General features: G+C 37.7%; 1 protein-coding gene across 1 annotated transcript; it reads left to right on the top strand.

Annotated features, from left to right (window-relative positions):
- Window positions 1–10,348: 10,348 nt before the first annotated feature.
- LOC127648073 (protein phosphatase 1 regulatory subunit 27-like) lies at window positions 10,349–14,531 on the top strand. The gene is made up of 3 exons (XM_052132673.1): window positions 10,349–11,089; window positions 12,579–12,729; window positions 13,584–14,531. Exons 1-3 carry the CDS (start codon window positions 10,669–10,671, stop codon window positions 13,693–13,695), a joined length of 684 nt encoding a protein of 227 aa, XP_051988633.1. The 5' UTR covers window positions 10,349–10,668; the 3' UTR covers window positions 13,696–14,531.
- Window positions 14,532–16,193: the final 1,662 nt, after the last annotated feature.

Genomic DNA, 16,193 nt, shown 5'->3' on the forward strand with positions numbered 1-16,193 from the left:
ACAATCAGAGGCGTTTCCAGCATTGAAGGACATTCGGGGCTTAGCCCAGACCATTTTATTTTCACACTAGCAACCACTTCTCTGTAGTCCAAAGCTGGTGAGAGGGTATTCTTTGAGTTTTGCTCTTGCTGGGCCTGTTTCTACAGTTCCTAAATCTTCCACTCTAGTACTATCCTCAACATCCTCTCTCCTCCCTGAATCATCTGTGATGCAAAAGAACAGATACAGCACATAACTTATTGCAAATCAGCTTCAAACAACTAATTCATCGAGTGCTACATATTTCAAATTGTAGACCAATACCATTGAAGAAAATGTATTGGGAAGAGCAGATCAGTGGGATTGCCCTTAGATCTATCATGATTCTTGAATTGTCATGTACATTACCATAAAGTCATCACAAAAGAGTTATATTATAGTGAGTAAAGTGAAGTAAAATAATTTTTTTTATATAAATAATTTATATTTTTTGACATAAATAGTCAAAATGATGTATAAGATCCTAAGTTAAAGAAATACATGAATGACTTTAGTCTAAGTTCATTGACACACCATGGCATCGAACTGTATATAATTCTCCATGTTCATCTGTCAAAATCCTTTCATTAGGATCATTGGGATAAACAATGTTTCACTTTTAACTTTCTCTAAAGTAAAGTGACTGATTTATTGTTACCAGTTTCCATGCCTGATTCTGGCACATCTTTGCTACCCTCAAAGTGTATATTTACTACAAAGTAATATCACAAAACAAGTCACACATACATTTTATGCTAATGCTTGTTGGTTATCCTTAGAGAAAACAACACCTGATAAACAAAAATATTATACTCTGAACGGGACTCAAACCACAGTTTCCAGCGTGAGAGGTGGATGTGTTAACCACAAAGCTAGAAGCTATCAGTCAGTAGTGAATGTCTTGAAGGTTTAGCCTACTGTGGGTGAAAGCCAGCCAGATGATGATCTTTAGACTTTAGGGACAAAAACAAATGTGAATTCTTAACCACTGACTGCTTTCGGAAATTTTAGAAGCCTCATTTGCTTAATTTTTGCTGTCTTTCCTGCTAACTGCTGTTAACTCGCCACTAAGTAACGTAAGTTGATGTCAGCTCCTCCCCTACCTGCTGCATATTCAACAGAGAGGAAGAAACGGAGTCGCCCATAGGCTACCGACAGCAAAGAAACTTATTCTATAGGCTAGATTATGCCTATGTCTATTTTTACAGGCTGTATGCAGTATGTGCAAAGCCAAAGCACAATGAAATAAGGCAACTTGTGATTTAGGGGGTTTACATAGGCTATTGTCCAGTTTCATATTTGTCAGTCAACTTTTCAAAATTCATTCGGGGCTACACTCAAAACATTCGGGGCTGAAGCCCCGGCAAAATCGGCTGCCGCCGCCTCTGGTAACAATCAGCAGGCTTTAAATCCAAAGACATTTCAAATTTACATTGGCACTAGAGCACACCTGAACACAGATTTTGACAACTTATAAGCAAAATAAATTCATGTGGTCTTTGCTGTGGACAGGGTATACCGGTCAACCCATGGCCAGCAGCAGTACGCCTAATATTGTGGTACCAAACTGTGGCTTCATCGGGCCTTCTACGGTAAAGCACTGAGCACATTGCAAATCTAACACAGTGACAGCAGGACTGACACTGCTGCCAAACAGGCAGAGGGGCAAATACCAGACACTTTCATGAGTGGTCATAAAGACAATTTGGTAATCAAAATGATGACTTAGCAAGTGAAGCTATAAACAACAGAATAAAAGGCAACAATGTTCAATCACTAATTAAAATTCCCATTTGGCAGAGAAAAGAAACCACAAGCTTAAAGTACATCTGTTTTTACGAACCACGTCAATAGGTGGCAGCGCGCCTCAACAAACTTCAAGTTTCCACTACAACAGCTTGACACAGCATCCTAAAAATGCACATTTATGACGCTGAATACCAGCAAGACATTCCAAACGCATCCGTCTGAAACACGCACATGTACATAGAGCGACAATTATAAATAGTACAGAAAGAAGGTAAGAACGCGTATTGTGACAACTGAACACACTGACGAACTCAATGCAAAACAGATTGCTGTCAACTGTAGGTTTGTTCAATGATATCAGAATGAAACAAACAATACTGTATATTGAGTACTTAAACCACTTTTTGTATTGTCTAATCAATGCACAACTCAAGGTGCTTACCTCTTACTGGAGTATCCACATTGGAGAAACAGTACTGTTAAAAATGGCGGAGGACATTGCGGTTTCTATAGTGAAAGACTCTTGCGCACCGGCTACCACTAAATACAGAGAAATACCCCCGATTGGACGGCTATTGTTCTACTGAGAAAGTGGATCTTCAGAAAGCTGACAGCATCTCTGCTTGGGAGTGGTAACAGGTGATCACGCTCCGTCTCTCTATCTATCTATCTCTCTCTCTCTCTCTCTCTCTCTCTCTCTGTCTATCTCACATACTTTTATATATTTTATTATATATACATATATACTTTTGGCCAATTATTATTATTTTTTTTGATCTTAACATTTTTATAATATATTAAAAAAACACATGTGTTATTGATAACAATCATCATAAAGAACAGTTCATTATTCTAACTGTATGCTGATTACAATTGCCAGCAGCATACTTGCATTGTTATGATGTAAAATACATGGGTTAAAAGGGAGAGAAAATATTTGCGGTATGTTGTTGACATCAAGCTGAACTGTATTTTGGTGCAAATTCATCTGTCATTTAGTAAAAGCTAGCCAAATTAGCTAGATGACAATACGGAAGGGTTGCATGTCATACCCCCATTCTCCAAAACTAGGAACAAAACTATGTAATGTAAAAAAACAAAGAAATAACCCAAACTTCATAAAAAACGAGTTTATTTTCAACAAGGATAGACATGTTTTGTGAAGTGCAGACCAAAAACAAATTTTGTGCAGTGAATTGTTTGGCTGCCAAGACAATGAAACCATTGTCACCATATACTGTAAATGGTCTGCACTTGTATAAACTTAGCGATTTTCAAAGCGCTTTACACTGTGTCTCATTCACCCATTCTCACACACACACACATACACTCATACACCAATGACAGCAGAGCTGCCATGGAAGGCAGAAGCCTGCCATTGGGAGCAACTTGGGGTTCAGTGTCATGCCCAAGGACACTTCAGCATGTGGAGTCATCTGGGCCAGGAATCGAAACACCAACCCTGCGATTAGTGGCCAACCCGCTCTACCAACTGAGCCACAGCAGCCTCCTGTACATTTACTATAGAACCTACACACTCAAACTATAAAGGCGAGTTTGTTGAGTTTTTTCTTGAAAAATATTTCAGTGTAAAATATTATTAAATGTAAAAACAAATTGAAATCTCAGCACATTTCAAATGCAATTTTGGTATTTGTTGGGTCGCAACTTGAGGACAAATGTAAAATCCGGGTCCTGAACCAAAACAACTTAGAAATAATTGTGCAGGAGTTCCAAGCTGTTTATGAACTGTGTATCCAATACACATTTGGGCAGAGGGGTGTGGAAAGGCCTGCATGCTATGTATAGTATTCTTTATATGTGACCACGTGAACGGTCATGTTGGCTCATGTCCAAGGGTGATGCAATGCTCCAAGAAACCCAATCCTTTCCAGCCAATCACCTCATCTGTTGTCCCAGCTCTGTTGCACTGCCATAAAAGAGAGTGTGTAACATGATAACAAGGGTCAAAAGTAACTACCCCTGGCTGTCAAAATTCAATTATCTCCACCTTAAAAATATGTCAACGTCTAGACTTAGACTCTGTGACACTTGCTGACTACACCCAAACTATTGGCTATTGGCTGTGCCAATACAATCATATATCATTATGCTGTGTTTTATCAGTTTGGCTTTGAAACAAAAGTGAAGGAATGACTGAAACTGATTACGCACATACTCTCTCTCGCACATGTTTGTCCATTTTAATCGCATTGGATTAATTGTATTGGATTTGTGTTTTGTTCTAACCCTAATTAAGGTCCAGGTACATGATTAAGTGCATTCATTTGTTTAGTGTGTCGACAGCCCTAATTTGAATCTATTCACACTCCTAGTTTCTGGGGGATGGGGTCTTCAAATATTGTCTTGGGCATTGGGGGTCAAAAAGGTTGAGAACCAGCCAAAATACAGCACATCTTGGCTAATAAGGAGCAGTCGGCAACCCTACTCCATTTACACATTCTTCATCAACACAGCACTGGATTTGCAAGTATGTAAAGACTGCTGATACTGCATAGTGCATTGTGATGTCACTTACATTTGGTAAACATTGACCCGCCCCCAAGTTGACTACTTTAATTGAGGACTAGTCTAAAAGAACATCTGTGCAAATCCTAGTTAAAGATATTCCTACCATCAGAAGTCTGAGCAATTCAAGCTTGAAATACCACCCGTTTTCTCCAGGGGGCAGTAAGCAAAACTCCAGCTGTAAAGGTAATGCACAGTTGTACTCAGAACAAACCACACTCAGTTTGACACTATCGACAGCACAAGATGAGAACATGTTATTGCATTCAAACACAGCTGGACGGAGCGCAATTCCGAATGCATGGATCACAAGACGTTTCAAACTATGTATAATTTGACACAGCGACCTAAAAATGCAGTGTTTATGATACAACTTAACCAAAGAGCTCTAAAAGCATCCACCCGACACGTCTACATTGACGTAATTGACGTTAAATCAAATGCAAAATGCTGTGAACTGTAGGCCAGTGATTGTCGTTTAATAATATGGAAATAAACATGTTCCCTTCTAAAGCCACTTTTTGTCTTATCAATGTGTTGGTCGTCTGCCGCAATAATGGATTGAATCTGAATTATTATTTTTATAATATATATTGTATTTATAATTATTTAAACATAACTTTATATATTGATTTATTGCTATTTGAGGGGCTTTCTCAGCAAATATGTACATTTGCAATAAATTGCAATTAATTAATCACCATATCATGTAAATAATTTTATTAAAAATGTTAATCGATTGGCAGCACTAATTAAAATATTTTATGATTAGAAAAGTTTCAGGAACTATTCTTTTATATGGTTTAGGCCTCCATCTTGATTTTTAGCAGCTTTTAGCATTATTAAAAGTTTATTATTTTAATAACCTATATTTATTTGGTTTTAAATCACCTCGCGGCCCCTTAGAAGTTTGTTGAGCACCACCCTCAAACCAAGTTCCTGGCTGAGAACCACTGCCGTACGTACGGGACGCCTTTTGGCCCATATTGAAGCAGCGAAATGCTCGAGGAGGACAAAACATTTCTCTTAATTCATTCTGTTTTATTGTCCTGAAAAGTGCAAAAACAAAAACATTGTCAGGTCTCACTCACTTATAGTTACTGCCAGCATTTGGACAAATCTTTATTACTTTCAAAGCGGTCCAAACAAACTGTATCTGGCATGTGAACACTCCAAATGAGGCCGAGCTAATAGACTAGTTGATGCAAACCCAAACATATCCTTTAATCATTTGAATGCGTTATCAGGGGCCTACTTAATGTTTTATTCATTTTTCATTGTTAATCTGAAAATATTTTGGGAACATACATCCGCATTCTCTAAATTTTGGTTTTGAAAGTGTTGACATCAACACCTCCCTTTACCTGCATGATACAATTGTGTCCTGGCTGAGTCCTGTTCAGGTCACTGTATTGCTGATAATACAAGCTGTTTGGAAGAGAGCCAGAGCTTGCTATTTCTCTCAGCTGGATAACACCTTGTGAAATGCTGAAGCCTGAAAGCAAGGCCTTTGAAATCCAGATTGAACCAACTCTAGCACTCTTGGAGGTCTCAGCACTCATGAGAGGACAGCTGCAGTGGTCCGGGTCAGGCCTAAGGATCAGCGCATGAAGTCTGAACTGACTCCTTACACCACTGAGCAGCTATGTGACTGCAGGCACGTACACGAATCTGACCTTTTAAAGGCCCTTAACAAGGTTAAGAAATCCCTTATGGTATTAACTAAGTGATGCTTTCTTATAGAATTGAATGACAGATTCTATGGCTTGAAAAAAATCATCACTTTGTAATGACAGTGTACAAAGACTGGATGTGTGGAAGTTTGCAGTGGTTAATGTTGAGCAATACAGGTATTACAGATCAGTGCCTTTGCTTTGCTGATACACAGGGCTCCCTTAAAGGAATAGTTTACCCAAAAACTTGTTGCTCCACAGCCAGATTGTACGCACTGTTTTTTTTGCATATGGTAACCATAAGATGTCAAGCTCCAAAAAGGACAAAAAAAGCACCATCAATTTACTCCATATTACTTGTGTGATATATTCCAAGTCCTCTGGAGTCAAATGAGTTCTTCACTGAAATAACGTAGCTCTCAAATGTGATTTGTGCTTGTGCAAGACGCGTCACACAAGGTTGGAGGTTAATGATGCCAACAGCATTGCTTCTTGTGTGTTTTGTAACAGATTGCAACAAACTTAATTTGAATATGCAGAACAGCAAATGAGATGCAAGAACGATGGCTGAGAGCCAGATCTTAAAAAACATCTTAAAAAAAACAACTTTCGGCCTGTTTCTCACACAACGTGATCATTTGTGTTCAGAAGACTTGGGATGCTCAGAGTGCATTTTTTGTCCTTGTCATTAATAAAGTGTGATTTAATGATTTTTTTTTAATTTGGGTAAACTTTTCCTTTAAATAAATTGTGGGTGCAAACAACAAAGGTGCTGTTTCGTAAATATATCATTCATTAGCAGTATTTAGTAGTAATGGATTACATGCAATCAACATTACATAATCAGATTACAAAATCACATACTTGTAATTAGATTACATTACATTTTAAATGTATGTAATCGGTTATAGTTACTTTTATGGATTACATGATTACAAATTGATTACATTATGTCTTGTTTTAAAGAGGGGACAGACATAAAGCAAATTCCTGTTTGAAACCTTGTGTGCAAATTGATACTTAATACACTTAAAATTGGATTTTTATCAAAACATGCACAAAAGTAATCCAAAAGTAATCATATTACCTAAAAGTGTAATCTAAAAGATTACATTACTGATTACAATTTTGTTGGCAGTTTGTTATCACTACCATATTACATTTCAGAGGTAATCTACCCAATACTGCTCATAAAATAAATGAATATTTTCATCCGTCTGCCTCATGAATTCCTCATGACAGTAAGCAGACTACAGCAGCTTGTGTAAGCTTTTTTATATCCCATCAGGCCACACTCAAATAGAAATCATGGTCCAACTGAAATTGAAAAAGAGCTTTATTTTTTGTGAGCCTGCACCTTATAACCTACTGGTACTTGATGAAGGGAGGGGTAAATTTAGTGGCTCTTGTTTACAGCTAAAACTAGACTTCATCATTGCCCTAGCAGTGTACATAGACAATATTTAGATGCTTGTTTGACCAGTATGTCTCAAAAAAGTGTATATGTGTCTCTATTAAATCGAATTGACTTATGCAACATTTACATTTGAACACGTCTTGTGATAATAAAAATAAAAAAGCTTCAGCCTGTTCGGCAACAATAAAACTGTAATTTTAGATTGAAAATACCACCTTCATAATGCACCACACATTCTTAATTGGAGACAGGTCAGGACTGTAGGCAGGCCTCTGATCCCTCAGACGTTACTGTCTTAAAACCATGAAATGTGACATGCTGGGAATACTTTGGTAAACCTTTGTGAGTCAACACCATTCTCCGCTGCATCCACAGATGCATGTTATGGCTTTACCATGCAAAGGAGAAGCCATACATCATCACTGTCCAGAAGCACCGCTGATTTCTCTGGGCTCCGTCTCATGTGAGATGGCAAGTCTCTACATCCAATTGGTTCCAACGAACACTGCCTTTTCAACGACTATATAAAGAGTGTGTCATACTGACATTTATGAAGGACACAGTTACTGTACAAAATAAAGAAAGACACAAGTGGTCTATATTTCTATTGTTGACTATCTATCAATGTCTTATGAATGGGCCGTCTTCATTTATGATGTTTGCGCTTTTCGCACACAATTTTGTCAACCCACTTATGCTTAGACTTAATCTTAATGGCCATGCCCACTGACTTTACATGTACGGTGTATCACATAGCACTGAGCTTAAGACACACCCTTCTTAAAACATGTATGAGTGGCTTATTTATAGTTGTCTCTAAATTAAGGATAGGAGAAAGAATTTTAACACTGCAAAAATTACACACTTAACCTTCAATGGGAGGAACTTAAATTACTGTTTTGAAAAAGACAGTATTTTGTAATGGTGTGTAATCTTGTGTACACTTTTGAACACAGTGTTCTGTAAGCTGTGACTGTCCAAAACATACTGATCAACATTAACATGATTTATAGCAGTTTGAAATGTCATAGTAAGATCACATGTCTCTTCCAGGCATTAAAGTGAAGCACCCGTTGTAACACTTTCATTCCTTCAGCTGTTGCTCATGTGTTCAATCAAGCCATCGAGGATGAGCTCAGTACTTCAATAAATTATTGTCCAAGTTTTTCTAAAGAGATCCTAGTTGAAAACATTCTCTGGTGCTGTAATGGGCTGTCATGTTTGGAATTTAAAGCTAGCTTACTGTTTACTTAATACGGGGCTGAATTCATTAAAATTTTTGCTGAACATTATTTATTTCATGCTGTCTGTTGTGCAGATGTTGCCAAGTCAGTGGCAGATGCCCGTGTGGTAAACGAGCACAGACGGGCACTCCGCTTCTCACGCTCCGCATCAGTCGATGTCGTGCTCCCACGCTAAAAATACCCAATGCTACAATGTAGTTAATAATAATATTAACAAAATAAAATCTGGATGTGTTAAATAGCCTTGATGTTATTTAAAACGTTATTAATGATAAAATAATAATGAGTGTGTGAGAAACAAATCAAAATTGAATGTCCTTTTTTTACTCTAAATCTCCACTTTCACTTTTACGTCTGAAAGTCACATGTGGTGCCTGTTTTGTTTCACATCTGAATGTGAAAGTGGAGATTGATAGTAAAAAAGGACTTAAATATTGATTTGTTTCTCACCCACATCTATAATATCTCTTCAGGAGACATGGATAAACCACTGGAGTTTTATGGATTACTTTTATGATGCCTTTATCTACAAAGATCTGAAAGAAAAGTCTATTTTTACTCATAACTTCTGCAGAGTCTATTTACATTTTTACATTTTACGCATTTGGCAGACGCTTTTATCCAAAGCGAATTACAGTGCACTTATTACAGGGACAATCCCCCCAGAGCAACCTGGAGTTAAGTGCCTTGCTCAAGGGCCCAACAGTGGCATCTTGGTGGTGCTGGGGCTTGAACCCCCAACCTTCTGGTCAGTAACCCTGAGCTTCAACCACTGAGCCACCACTGCCCCAGATTCCCAGATATTTAGATTCCTTTGGATATACAGAGTAGAGCATAGGCTACCAAATATTCCTATGCTGGCCATATTTGAATTCTATTTTCCTAATTTCAATTCTGTCATAAAATGATGTATTTTACAAAATGCATGGCATATCTTTACGTAACTTCAACGTTACCATGACCTGAAGTATAGCCACAAGACATAAACATTACATGTAAACATGATTTTAATGTTATAAAATCACTTACTAACCTTATCTGTGTGAAATTATATCGAAAACCAGAATTACAGGGTTTTGTTGGCATGAAAACAAATATGTAATATTGGATATAACTTTACACAGATAAGTTTAGTAAACATATCACACTAACATCATGTTAACATGTATACATTTTACGTTTTGTGGCTACACTTTTGAAACAATGTGCCTCACTGTAACCCGGATTTTTGCTCTTTTTAAAAAACAGGAATGATAAGTCGGAAAAGAATTGTGGTATGCCACAAATGCTGAATTTAACTTCTATTGAACCTGGAATATTCTTTATTTTTGTATAAATAGAGAATGGGTAAAAAAAGAGATCTGCTTCATTCATTAACTGAAGTGTATTGCATTGCAGGGAAAATGTATTCTGTGCTGTGTACTATTGTATACCACACATTTTGACCAATGTACAAGGTCATCTAGTTATTCTATGCATACATGAAATGTGCATATTGTGCAAAGTATATTTTATACTTCAGGAATGGTAACAATTGGATGGTAATATGCTGTTCCACACAGCCATAGATTTTGTGAAAGTACAGTGGGAGGGCTCGCACTGCAGCCAGTCACTGCTGGGCTGATGTCACTTGATACAAGGGATGACCTCCCCAGAATAAACCTACAAAGGGTATATAGGGATCTGCTTCAACCTTCACTACCAGGAGAATACACAAAGTGCCTGGGGTGGACAGTGTGCAATAAAGTTGATGAAATAACTGACGGGACAAATAAATTGATAAAAGTATCAAGAGAAGTACGCAACAAAAAGATCCCACAAAAAGGAACAGTTGCCTCTAGAAAAGTGAAAATTATTCCAGACTTAAAGCGGATTGTGGCTGTTGGAAAGCTACTGAAGAAAGTGTAACCCCCAAAGGTTCAAGACACCAACTAAGGATTTTTCCCTTTCGTGGATATCGACTCAAGTCTTTTAATTTCTTTGTCCTCCTCTTCAGCCCAGAGCCGAGAGGGGAGGCAAAGCCGTGGCATCTGCGGGAATGAAGTACAGCTACCAGTACCCGGTGTCACAGTACACCCGCTCTAACACACACTCACACAACACTGCTCATTACACACCTTCACTCTACTCCAGCAGCTCGTACTCACCCAGCTACTACAGTTCCACCAAGTACAGCCCAACTACACTCAATACTCCATCATACTACACCCCTCCGGCTTACACACCTGCATACAATCCCACCTCCACTTACACATCAGTATACAGCAAGGCATCAAGGCAGAACAGCACTCCCAGGACAACTGTACAGTCTACTCCTACTGTAGCTCTCAAGCCCGCCCGGTCCGTGCGCTTCACAAACGATGTCATCTTCCAGGATTTAATCCGTCACAGTGAGCTGGAACAGATTGGTCGATTTCTGAGGGCGAGGAAAGTGCGTTTGGACACAATCTTCCATTCTGGTAAGTGATATCCACCTTGCATACATCCAGATTGCACAAATTAAAAAATAACAAATATTGTTCATTCAGTTTTGGTATATCATCATCATTAAACAAATATGCAATGTATTTTAAAGGTGAAGTGTGTAATTATTTTTATGGTAAAACTGTAATAGGGTGAGATCCTCAAAGAGTATAAACACTTTGGCTCGGTTGTACTTTCCATACATTTCTCTCTTTCTTTGAGCGGTCCGACATAATAACTTCTGGCTCAAAGAGTGGCATGAGTTTGGTGTGGAACCAGGAGGTGAAGGTTTGGCTAGTTAGCATGGGCAGTTAGCCCCTACTGGTAGATGTCACAAATATACCATTGAGCAGGTGAAAAACATGTTCTCCAATTGTAGAAGAAAAATAGAAAGGAAAAATATAATTATGGTAGGTGTTTCATTAGCAAATTACTTTTTGAGGGCTCCCCTTACAAAAAATCTAGAGCTGCATACTTGCCACTAATTCGGCACTCATTATTTTCAAATGCAAATGAGCTTTGTGGCAAACTCTTCATTGTCACCAAAGTTTTGCTGCATGTTCACCACTACCGGTTAAGAGCTGCAAATTTCTGGCAAACATTTGCACCGAATAGCAAGCTCATTTGCATGTGAAAGTAATGAGTGGTGAATTCGTTGCAAGATTCCCAGAACTCTTGATTTTTTGTAAGGGTCTTGACAAGTAAGTATGGTTGCCAACTTTTTGGCACTTGAATACGGGACCACTTGACCATTTTGAGCACTTCAGTAAAGAACAGGGTTCCCCCTGAAGCAATTTGGTGTCCCCCTTGAGCATTAGTGTAATTTCCCATATTTAACACACAATAAACAACTTTTATTGGCAAGTAATGTATACAAATTTACTGATTGATGCTTTTTATTTGATTAAATATGACTATTAACTTTGGACTTGCCGATATACTTGCGAAATCAGAGCAAGATCAGAGTAGAAGATTTCCGCATGAGTTTCCAAGTTGGAAGTCCGACTTCAAGGGACCCCTGCACTTTTCCAAATAGGATTTGGAGCTTCTGACTTTCCAAGTTGAACGAAACACAGATTGAGTGCCCATTAAGCAAAGATGGCAAGCAAGCAGGTTGCGTACTCCTGGGGCTGAAAACCGCCAGCCGATCCACTGCCATTGAGATTTTAGATATCTTTTGGTAGGACTACCTGCTTTTTTATGGATGGACGATGGGGGAGTGTTTTGGAAAACTGTGTGAAAATCAGTCATTATTTTGACAAATCCCCTGGGTGACAACAATAGTGGCACATAAATTACACTCTTCACCTTTAAAATATACAGTAAACTTGATGTGTCTGAAAACTCAGCTTGAAAAGAAATAACACTTATTGTATTGTCTGGAGTCTGGGGTATTTTCCAAATATTTTGACAAGAGTTTAAGCTCACTGCTGTTTGGCAAGAGATATTAGCACCACACCTTAACAAGAGCTGGCTTTTTCTTAGGAATGGCAGCGCTCCATGAAGCCGTGCTCTCAGGGAACTTGGAGTGTGTGAAGCTCTTGATAAAGTATGGAGCTGATGTTCATCAGAGGGATGACAATGGTTGGACACCACTGCACATTGCGTGCAGCGATGAATTTCCTGAGATTGCACGGTAAGAGTAAATTCAAAACTTACACTCGTTAAAACACAGCAATTCCAAACAAAGTGTCAGTCTAAAGAGTGACTTACTGAAAACAATTTAGTTTCAGCTTAAGGCAGTATTCTAACTGGAATAACCTTATAAAGTCCAATGTATACTTCGGTTTTACTGCAAATGCTTAAGGATGCGTTCAGTCAAATGCTCACCTATATCTTCTTTTAGTTCTTCTTTGTGACAGCAACAGCTCAACTGTGAGATTTGCCACCTAGTGGACCCACTAGTTAGTATAAATAATTGCAGGCTCATGTGCATGGTTCAGAATGAGCGTGGTTAGAAAAATCAGCCTGCACGCTTTGGGCTTAACTGACCAGATTTGGATGCGTCAAACAAACAGTTCTCCTCACATGAAGCAGCAGGCGACTGAACAATTGATATCAGTAGTTTGACATTAGCTTGTTGCTAAGCTAATGGCTTGATAATGATATATATTAAAGCATAAAAATATAGCACACACAAATATTGTGTAAAATATTCCATCAGTCTTTTGCACACACGATCAATCAGTAGTTTGACATTAGCATGTTGCTAAGCTAACAGCGTGAAAAAGCTGCACACACAAATTGGGTAAAATATTTGGTCCGTTTTAGATTAGTTAGTAGTAACTGAATAGTAACTTTCTTTAGCTCCACTTTGGGGTATTTTATTAAATAGTTTACATTTCTCACACTGATCTTGTGGCGTACATTATGGGATTGTGAAGGATACAAGGTAATTTTCTTTAAAACCATACCATGTGGAAACATTAACAGACCTGTTTGGTAATAAATTAGTTGTGCTAATGTATACAATATAATTTTTTCCACTAGGTACCTTCTCTCTCTGGGTGCCAGTGTGGAGGCAGAGAATGAAAATGGGGAGAAACCGGCAGACCTCATTGACCCCGCCTGCAAAGAACTGGTCAAACTGTTTGAGGGCTGACCGGCAGAAAAAAAAGCCAGCTTTAAAAAGAAAATTCAAATCTCTCTTTTGAGTTTATCATTTTGTGTGGTTGAATGTTCTCCTGAACAATACATGTATGTTCTTTATTTGTACTTCTTTTTTGATACAAGGACTTCAATATACAGTATAAGGCTACAGATGGACACCAAACCTTCCACCTAAGATTGCTTTTTAAAATCAGCGTGAATCACTGTGTGCAACACATTTTACGTTAGTAATCTGATGTATTTCTGAGTGAAACTGGATATTCAATGAAATAAATTGTAGGATGGGACATTAGGATTTTATCCATTAGGAATTGATTGAATTGTGAAAAGTGGATGTTACATACCAGAATGGAGCCAGGTTGTTGGAGGGGAGGGAGGGACTGAGAATTAAGAGGGATTTGTTATGAAGATGGCAAGCAAGTTATTTTGAGATAAGGTTACAATGACAAAATACTTTTTGACATGCTCCCAATTTATATTATTGTCATAATTCTGTGTAGAAAAGTGATCAAGTAATTATGTGACAAGTGATACAATCCCGATGATGCAAAATAATGCTTGATGGGTAACGCTCATACCCGAATGGAACAGTGCATGTTGGTGATGTGTTTACACAGACAGTTTGACACAACTTTGTGTTTCCCATCTGCTGGGCAGCAGGAGAGCACATTGTAAAGACAATCTGCCATCAGAGTTACATTTGAAGGAAGACTGAGTTGAGAAGGAAGATGAAAGTGAAGGCACTACTGAAAATGTTAATGTCTCTTGTTATAGTCTTATCTTGCTTTCTTTTTTTTATTTTTCATAAATAAAGCTGCTTTTTATATAAATAACAAGGTACTTTTGCAGCATCTCTCTGCTATGATTTTTATAAAAATGATTTATCTAAAGTTTAATATGAATGAATGGATGGAGGCTTTGATCCCAAAGGTGGACATTTAGTGCTGCAGCAACATTAAACGCAGAGTACACAAAAGCACAGCTATGAAGGGTTAACCAGGGACACTCCTCTGCATATACTGTATGTATTACAGCAACGAGGTTTAGCAAAATTGGCCACGTCGCACAGGATGTAGAATTGAAATTCCAATCGAGAGTAAGAGGAATTGACTTATTTGCAATTCAAGAAACTCAAAATAATTCAACATACGTTTTGCGACAGAACATAAATAATGACATCATTCAATTTTGCCAAATATGCAGATTCATTCCCTGATCTGTTGAATGCATTTTGGATTAGAAATATTTCTTTAAGTTCAATACTGTCAAAACAACTAACTCAACAATCTAAACAGATTTTAAATTAGGCGTATAGGGTGATTCTCACAAAACCTGTTAAGAAAATGTCCTGTTCGTATTTGACTTAAGCACATTTTACCTTGAATTCGTATTGCATGACGCATACTTTAACATTTACGACTCTCATGCTTTTTTATACAAGGAGGTACATGGAGAAAAGCCTGTGAAAAAAATCTAGTGCTGTTGTTTCAACAAGCAATTTTGAGTTGAAATAACAATTATTATTGTTCATTTAACTTACAACAAAGTTGAGGTCAGAGAAACTTAAAATATGTTGTTGTCTGGACAACTTCTGAGAATCTATTCATGTCAAGTCAAAGTAAAATATGTTGAAATAACTAAATTACAAAATATTCTGTGCAGTGTATGATTGAATTGCATTACCACTTTTTTGGTATTATAGTGAAAAAGATGCTGTTGTACAATGATTTTAACTAAAATCAGTGAAAATCAAAGTACTAAGTAGGGGACACTTTTTGGTTTTCTTAAGTTTGTGTAAATGCACTTGTGGTTCAAAGTATTTTTCTTTTTTCACATAAATTTTACACATGTCTGGTACAAATATGTGGACTTGCTTCATGAATACAGCTATACTTTTTTAGTTGGTGCGGCTATATGAGGACTCGCCATAGACATAATCCCAGCTAACACACGACGTCGCAGTTCCGTAATCTATTCATACTTTTTGGTAATTTTATGACTTACCAACTGACAACGTAGTCTCGACGTCGCATGTCAGTAATTTTATTACCATCAAATTACCAACTGACAACGTCGTCAGTACGGTCTCCTAAGGTAACAAAGTAACCAACTACGTCCCAGTTATGTGACGTTTTGGTAATTTCATGACTTACCATCTGACAACGTAGTCTCGACGTCGCATGTCAGTAATTTTATTACCATCAAGTTACCAACTGACAACGTCGTCAGTACAAAGTAACAAACTATTTTTATACTGTACGAACTATAGATTCTATCCCCTAAACCTAAACCTTACCCTCACAAAACACTTTCTGCATGTTTACATTTTCAAAACAATTTTTTAAGTGATTTGAATTAGGGGGACACTAGAAATGTCCTCATAAACCATATTTATAGCATAATACCCTTGTAATTACCAGTTTGTAACCTAAAAAAATGTCGTCGTAAACCACCTTAATAATCTCTGATCAGAATAAAAAGACTATGCAA

Source organism: Xyrauchen texanus, chromosome 8 (genome assembly GCF_025860055.1).
Source record: "Xyrauchen texanus isolate HMW12.3.18 chromosome 8, RBS_HiC_50CHRs, whole genome shotgun sequence".
NCBI classification, from domain to species: Eukaryota; Metazoa; Chordata; class Actinopteri; order Cypriniformes; family Catostomidae; genus Xyrauchen; species Xyrauchen texanus.

Excerpts from the sequence above, each read along its gene's own strand:
- LOC127648073 (XM_052132673.1), top strand. The coding sequence starts at position 10,669 with ATGAAGTACAGCTACCAGTACCCGGTGTCACAGTACACCCGCTCTAAC. Across the intron at positions 11,090-12,578 it reads GGACACAATCTTCCATTCTG|GAATGGCAGCGCTCCATGAA; the intron begins GTAAGTGATATC and ends GCTTTTTCTTAG. Across the intron at positions 12,730-13,583 it reads GAATTTCCTGAGATTGCACG|GTACCTTCTCTCTCTGGGTG; the intron begins GTAAGAGTAAAT and ends TTTTTCCACTAG.